The sequence below is a fragment of the Protopterus annectens genome, chromosome 2.part1 (genome assembly GCF_019279795.1).
Source record: "Protopterus annectens isolate FY-2018-M chromosome 2.part1, PAN1.0, whole genome shotgun sequence".
Taxonomy (NCBI): Eukaryota; Metazoa; Chordata; order Ceratodontiformes; family Protopteridae; genus Protopterus; species Protopterus annectens.
The window spans coordinates 1,885,943,378-1,885,951,273 of NC_056729.1; the positions used below are offsets into that span (position 1 = coordinate 1,885,943,378).

At 40.8% G+C, this 7,896-nt stretch overlaps 1 protein-coding gene across 1 annotated transcript; it reads right to left on the bottom strand.

The window, feature by feature from the left end:
- Window positions 1-3,700: 3,700 nt before the first annotated feature.
- Window positions 3,701-7,530, bottom strand: LOC122795059 (mucin-5AC-like). The gene is made up of 3 exons (XM_044063635.1): window positions 7,474-7,530; window positions 6,665-6,755; window positions 3,701-6,520 (listed from the first exon to the last, which is right to left on the bottom strand). Exons 1-3 carry the CDS (start codon window positions 7,528-7,530, stop codon window positions 5,643-5,645), a joined length of 1,026 nt encoding a protein of 341 aa, XP_043919570.1. The 3' UTR covers window positions 3,701-5,642.
- Between the last annotated feature and the right edge of the window lie 366 nt (window positions 7,531-7,896).

Sequence of the window (7,896 nt, forward strand, 5' to 3'; positions counted from 1 at the left end):
AGGGTAATGCTGTGAGCAAAACTACAACATATGCCACCATCATCAATCCCCCCATTTCCCATTTTGTACATGGGTCAGGGTATCATGTCAACCGTCACCATCTCTTTTTATAGTCCTACTGAAAAAGGGGGTGGAGTTGCTACCACAGACCAGATGCCTTTGCAGAGAATCATCTAAAACCCAGGATCTAAAATTTGGTACAAAGTTTCTGTCCTTTGAATGCATTTTTGGTTTCTGTATGTGTAGGTGCATCCGTGTCCTAGTGAGTAAAAAAAAGAGTGACATAGCACCATCAAGTGCTAAACAATCAACAGAAATGGAACAAAACAAGTTTTCCAGAACCTCAGAGGTAATTTGTTTGGGGGGGCAAGCACCCCTGCACACCCACATTGGGGGACAGCTCCTGAAATATACCTACTCTGAGGTTACACTATAGTGGAGAAAAAAGAAAACCCCACTATCAGCAAAAGTAGTTTCACTCCTTTTCATTTGCTCGTACAGTGCTGCCATTTTAACAGCGGGAATCCAGATAGCAGATGTAGTGATCATAAATATCTGCAGCATAGGCTTCTGTCTGTGCAGAATTCCCATTAAACAGAGTCCCAAAGGAAAACAGTTTGTGGTTTGTAGTTAAAAACAGGGATCTCATAAACATCCATGTTATATCAGCACTAGCACTACATGGGATGAGAGGCGGAGAAAGTCCTGTGAAAGCATTCTGTGGGGCACATGGCATCTAGAAAAAAGAAAAAAATCTGTGGTATCCTTCAAAGTCTCATAAAATCCAGTATGCAACCTATGCTGGGTCAAAAACAAACCAAGCAGAAACTCCCCAGTGTGGAGGGTGTAAAGTTTACTCCTTAAGATATGTTATGCACCTAATTCACTAATAAAATTCAAACTTTAAAATATGTACTCCAAAATAATAAAATCGTAGGTAGTCGACAGCTGAGTTAAAAAACTGAATATCTTTTAATGAAACAAATAAGCGATCCTAGTTGAGTATAATGGTCAACTAGGATCACTCAACTAGGATCGCTTGCTTGTGTGTTTCAGTAAAGGTTATTCCATTTTTAACTCATTAACTCAACTGTAGACTACCTACTATTTTATTATTTTGTAAAACATGTTTTAAAGTTTGAATTCTATTATTGAACTAGTTGCATGACATATTTAGTGAACTTCACACCCTCCACACTGCAAAGTTTCTGTTTGGTTTGCACATGGTATCTAGCAAACGTACTTACAGAAGTTTCAAGGGTGATTTAGATAATAGATGGTAAAAGAGGCAGACAGTTCCTTTGTGTATTTCTCAGAACTCAGATTTCTGTTTGGTAATAACTAGATCAGAGAAGATTGTGGTTTGTAAATTGGGAGAGCGGTGTCTCACAGTCCTTATTGCATACTGTTCTGGGTTTGAGCTGCATATTCAAGTTGAAACAAATTGGTACTCCTTCCAAATTTTAGTTATAGTAAACAAAATTAAAGGATAACATTGAATATTTGAATGAAGTGTAGATTACAGCGTTAGGGAAAGAAAAGGAACAAATTGAATGAGCCTCTCAGGTCAACACATTCTATCTTCTTTAAAATGCATCTCATACTTATTCACTGGGAAAGTCCGACTAGGACAGAGGCTATTTTCAGCAAGGGCCAGGGAGAAATGCTCTAGATGCATGTCTTTGGAATGTGGGAGGAAACCAGAGTACCCAGAGGAACCCCACACAAATGCAGGGAACATGCAGACTCTGCACAGGAGGCACCCTAGCTGAGAATTGAACCAGAGAATATCTTGCTGTGAGGTGACAGTATTAACTGCTGCACCAGTGCATCAGCTAGATTCATATGAAAATGCCTTTGTTCCAAGATGTTGATAGGGATGAAAATAGAGTCATCCATTTTACAAAGCCATGTCTAAGGAACTGCTGCTACCAAATGCTGGAGACAGGTGGAAACATATGGCTGGTTGAATTGTTGACAAAAGACAGAATAATGCCAATGTTGGCAGTTTTACTATGTATGTGGCTGCTTGCTTTTCTCTATTCCTTTTTCCTGCCTTTGAGCATCAGTCATCTTGCAAATTTTCAGATTTTTTTAAACTTCTTACTGCAGTTTAACATTTTATTTTATAAAATTACTTTTTTTGCATTTTTTTCTGTCTTGATTTATGTTTAAAGAAATGGCAAGTAATGATATCATATAGGCATGGCATATCATTACTAAAAATGTTTGACCACTAATCGTGCTTTTGTGGAGTAGATGGACATCCCTTACTGCAACCTAAGTGGCCTGAGTTCACCTAGTAGTTGTGGTGCTGAAAGAACTGAGTTGAGGCCAATGGGAGTGAGTGGTGACTGCCATCTTACCTATCATGGGAGGAAGGATGTGGTTTTCGGTTGCTACTTAAGTGACACCTAGAGGTAACACTAGGTGCTACACCTGCATTGCTACTTAAGTGACACCTAGAGGTAACACTAGGTGCTACACCTGCATTGCTACTTAAGTGACACCTAGAGGTAACACTGGGTGCTACACCTGCATTGCTACTTAAGTGACACCTAGAGGTAACACTAGGTGCTACACCTGCATTGCTACTTAAGTGACACCTAGAGGTAACACTAGGTGGTACACCTGCATTGCTACTTAAGTGACACCTAGAGGTAACACTGGGTGCTACACCTGCATTGCTACTTAAGTGACACCTAGAGGTAACACTAGGTGCTACACCTGCATTGCTACTTAAGTGACACCTAGAGGTAACACTGGGTGCTACACCTGCATTGCTACTTAAGTGACACCTAGAGGTAACACTAGGTGCTACACCTGCATTGCTACTTAAGTGACACCTAGAGGTAACACTAGGTGCTACACCTGCATTGCTACTTAAGTGACACCTAGAAGTAACACTAGGTGCCACACCTGCATTGCTACTTAAGTGACAACTAGAGGTAACACTAGGTGTTACACCTGCAGAGTACAAACACACATTAACCCTGGCACTGGCTAGGAAAGTCAGCTGGTGAAGGAAGGCTTACCACATCAGGCTGACTATAGCTGAGGTGAGCTGCTGTTGGGTGGGCCACTCTGTCAGTCCCGAAAGCTGATCTGCTCCTTGCCACCCAACTCTCACTGTCAGATAAACAGATGCGTTTATTAGGTACTCTTGGCAGGAATGAGTGAGTCATAGAAATCTGGTCTAGCCAGGTATGCCTGCCTCTGACCCCATGTATGCCTGTCTCTGACCCCAGTGGAATGAATGACGTAACTGGGTGAGGGTACTGGAACCATCGGGAGGCCCAGCAGAGGATCAAAAAAAGCCTGATCACTAAATCACTTCTGTTACATCTGTCAAGTCTTTTCTATAAAATGTACATGACTGGGACCCAATCTTTGGCAATTCTTGTTGTCAGGTAGGGCTATCTGAGAGTTTCTAGATTTGAGGGGGTGTTGCACCTATACCCTCCTTTTGTACTGATTTTCACTTCTTATGTTGAAAGTGTTCACCATTTACTCACTGGCCAACTGAGGATCAACTACTTCTAATCAGTCAGTGACAGTGGCATAACAGGGAGCAGACTTGCCTTTGGTACAGAAGGCTGTGGGTTCTATTCCTGCACGAGATAGGTCAATAGCTGACACTGCAGTGCAGTATAAGGGGGGGTGCTGCACTCCTGGATTTGCCATCATTTGGATGAGATGCTAAACTGAGGCCCCATCTGTGTGAGTTGGTGGTAGTTCAGGTGGATGTAAAAGATCCCACAGCACCTATAAAAAAGATTAGGGCAAGTTCATCAATGCCCTGGCCAAATTTCCCCTAGTAGTATAATACTATCTGTAGTCTCCCTTGAAAAGGGGCTCGTGAGACCAATCTGGTCAACAAAGAATAATTATAAAATTATTCATTAAGGTGAATAACTCTCTGTAAGGAAATGCCATATCAATACACGCAACTGTTGAACTCTGACAGCTGTATTGTGAAGCAAACTCTGATTATTTGCAGTTTCCTTCAGCAGTAAGGATTGCATGACACAAGGACCGCATCCTGTTTCTCTGCTTGCAACATATACTGTCTGCTTCATTGCCGCATAACAACTAGGCTGCAGAATTAAAATGGAAATTATTTTTATAGTCTGCTTACATTTAAAGGAAACTATTTCTGTGTCCTTAAGCCTAGAAGTATCTATGAAAAAAACTTGAAATGTGACTAAACACTAGGTTCAAATCCCACTACTCTGACAGATAGTGCAAAGCAGTTATTCTGAAAACCATTTTCAGTGAACTGAAACCATGTGGAGGAGACCTCTGCTACAGACTTATTTGTGATAAGTATACAGTTGCACAATAGTTGGGAAAAGTGCAAATTCATAGTTTGCTGAAAGTTCTTTTTCGTGAAGTAGTTTTGCACTGCCAGCACTCAGAGAAACTGCTTTCAGACAGATGTTTCATGTGTCCTTTACCTATGAGGGGAAGGATTTAAGGATTTGCATGTCTGGCTACTAGTTCCTCCTCCAGTGTGTCACAAAACATGCCTGAAATTATATTTTCAGTAAACTTGTTTTGGGTCACTTGCGGTTTGGAAACCCGCCATGGATCTGAAATGAAGCTCGCTAGAACTGGATTTAGCATCCGTAACTGTCCTTTCTACTACTTCTCTGACTTGAATTGCACAAACTATTCAGTGATATACAGTGCAAGTCAAATGGACACATAACTGCAGGGGATGACAAGGACAGCATGCCTTGCACTAACAACTGACATTAGTGGACATATCCCGAATGTGCATGTATTAGAACTACTGCATCACATGCAGGTGACTTGAAGTACCTTGAATGGATAATCAAAACCCAATATGTAGTGTCACAAACTCTGTTGTTTTTTAACACTGAGCCACAGTTTACTTTGCAGGTTGCTAAAGGTTTTATGCATAGCAGGGTGGGTCACACAAAGTATACAGGCCATCAGTATTAATGGGACTTTTCTCTTTTAATCAGTATATATTGCACAGTCTTAACTGGAAATGTCATAATCTGTTTAACAACTGGATTGTTTCATGGATCAGAAGTGATTAAAGGCATAAACCTTCACTTCAAATACTAGTTTAAACACAAATAAATAATCCGGGGGGGGTAGTTTTCAGAAACTGGAATCTTTTGGGTAAGGTTATTGAATGAAGGTGTACATACTTACACCTCATAATAACACCTTATGTTGATCGATATCGTAGTGCAGAGGTTACCAGGAATCTCATACTTTCTGTATTTATCTTTTTCTGGTATCTATGTACGTCTTCCATTACTAAGGAACCCATACAAAAGTGCAGAAAACTGGCAAGGGACAGAATGGGGATGCTGAAGAGGGGCATTGAATACGTCATTAAGAACCTCTCCCTTATGCCATTATTGTATCTATCGATCTATCTGCCTAGAAAATATCATTGTTTTTTTTCTAGGTAATCGAAAGGGTAAATATTTTGATGCCTAGGAACCACAGTCCCACTGGTACACCCAAATATTTACCCCCCACTCCATATAAGCAATGAGGAGGCTAGGACTGCAGAAAATGTGTGGCCTCCCATCTATTCATTTCATTTAGATTTGAAGATAGTGAGGGACATAGTCTGCATTACAGAAAGTGGGATTTCGTTACACCCATAGGAAATTCTTTAGGAGAGATACCTGTCCTGCGAGCAGCTCCTGTTTGTGCTTCAGTATAGACTTAGGTTCATGATCTTGTATTTGTGTTGCTACCAGTTTTGCATTGCTATGCAAGTGACAACTAGAGGTAACACTAGGTGCTACACCTGCATTGCTACTTAAGTGACACTTAGAGGTAACACTGGGTGCTACACCTGCATTGCTACTTAAGTGACACCTAGAGGTAACACTAGGTGCTACACCTGCATTGCTACTTAAGTGACACCTAGAGGTAACACTAGGTGCTAAACCTGCATTGCTACTTAAGTGACATCTAGAGGTAACACTAGGTGCTACACCTGCATTGCTACTTAAGTGACATCTAGAGGTAACAATAGGTGCTACACCTGCATTGCTACTTAAGTGACAACTAGAGGTAACACTAGGTGCTACACCTGCATTGCTACTTAATTGACATCTAGAGGTAACACTAGGTGCTACACCTGCATTGCTACTTAAGTGACACCTATAGGTAACACTAGGTTCTACACCTGCATTGCTACTTAAGTGACATCTAGAGGTAACACTAGGTGCTACACCTGCATTGCTACTTAAGTGACATCTAGAGGTAACAATAGGTGCTACACCTGCATTGCTACTTAAGTGACAACTAGAGGTAACACTAGGTGCTACACCTGCATTGCTACTTAATTGACATCTAGAGGTAACACTAGGTGCTACACCTGCATTGCTACTTAAGTGACACCTATAGGTAACACTAGGTTCTACACCTGCATTGCTACTTAAGTGACATCTAGAGGTAACACTAGGTGCTACACCTGCATTGCTACTTGAGTGACACCTAGAGGTAACACTAGGTGCTACACCTGCATTGCTACGTAAGTGACAACTAGAGGTAACACTAGGTGCTACACCTGCATTGCTACATAAGTGACAACTAGAGGTAATACTAGGTGCTACACCTGCATTGCTACTTGAGTGACACCTAGAGGTAACACTAGGTGCTACACCTGCATTGCTACTTAAGTGACACCTAGAGGTGTTTGAGTAGATCAAACAGGATTTGGTAATTTGCAGCTTTGTAGGCCACACATAGATCACCTAGTAAGAATGTAGGAGACAATGAGGTTGAGAGCTTTCAGATTATATTGGTGATTTGGGGAGTTCATATTTGAGACTTTTTTTTTTAAATAAAGAAACTCTGTGATGTATTGCATTCTAGTGTGGGCCTAATGGGGATGAGTAAAGGGCAATGATGACCTCTTTTGACTGAGATGTAATATCCTTAATAATCAGTTGTGCAAGAGAGAAGGCTTTCCTAATGATAGAGGATGCGGATTCACGTTGACTCATTGAAGGTAATTTTGACGAGCAGGAAACAAACCCCAAAAAACGTTTTTCAAAACCACCTTCAACGAACAACTCAGCAAATTTTTTTGATAGTGATCAAGCCCCCCTGCACCCCCCATGTGGATGGACACCACTCATACCCCCTGTACTTATATATATATATATATATATATATATATATATATATATATATATATATATATATATATATATATCAACTGCAAGATCACACAACAGTGGAGAAAGAAACAAACTCCACTGACATTGTACATAATTTCAGCGAACAGCTTTAGCTGTTTTTTGTGCTCACCAAAATTGCATTTGATCATACAACATGCTACCAAGGAAGTGTATGGTAGTGAAAGGACATTTTGAAATGCAGGAAGATGCCTAGGTCTATAAAGACAGTGTCTTTTTTAAGGGGATGTCATTCCTGCAGTAGATATGTAAGAGTGTCTGTTTCTCAAACTGTAGAAATACTACATTTTTTGGCATTTAGCTTTAGATTGTGTCCAAACTGGGCCATCTTGGAGGATCCAAGTATCTTTGGTTTAGTCAATGAAGGCTCCAGGCTCGCAACCGTCTGCAGACTGGGTCATCCAAGGTCTTTTCCTGTCAAATTTAACATCAGAGACGTAGATGCCAAATAGAAGTGGCCCCAAAACAGAGCCCTGGGCACACATTGGTGACAAGTCTTTTGGAAAATAGAGTGGCATTATCTGTTTCAGTGAACCAGCTTGCAATGCAGCAGGTTACAGAGATTTATACTGATTTTAACCAGTTTGTCAATGTTGCCAAAGTGAGTTATAGTGTCAAAACCCTTAGCTAAATCGAGGTAAGCTGTGTGCATGGAGTTTCCCCCTCATTTAACGCTTCTGTTATTTCTTTCAAA

Excerpts from the sequence above, each read along its gene's own strand:
- LOC122795059 (XM_044063635.1), bottom strand. The coding sequence starts at position 7,530 with ATGGCCCAGTTTGGACACAATCTAAAGCTAAATGCCAAAAAATGTAGT. Across the intron at positions 6,756-7,473 it reads AAAAATGTAGTATTTCTACA|GTGATCTATGTGTGGCCTAC; the intron begins GTTTGAGAAACA and ends CATTCTTACTAG. Across the intron at positions 6,521-6,664 it reads TCACTTAAGTAGCAATGCAG|GTGTAGCACCTAGTGTTACC; the intron begins GTGTAGCACCTA and ends GTAGCAATGCAG.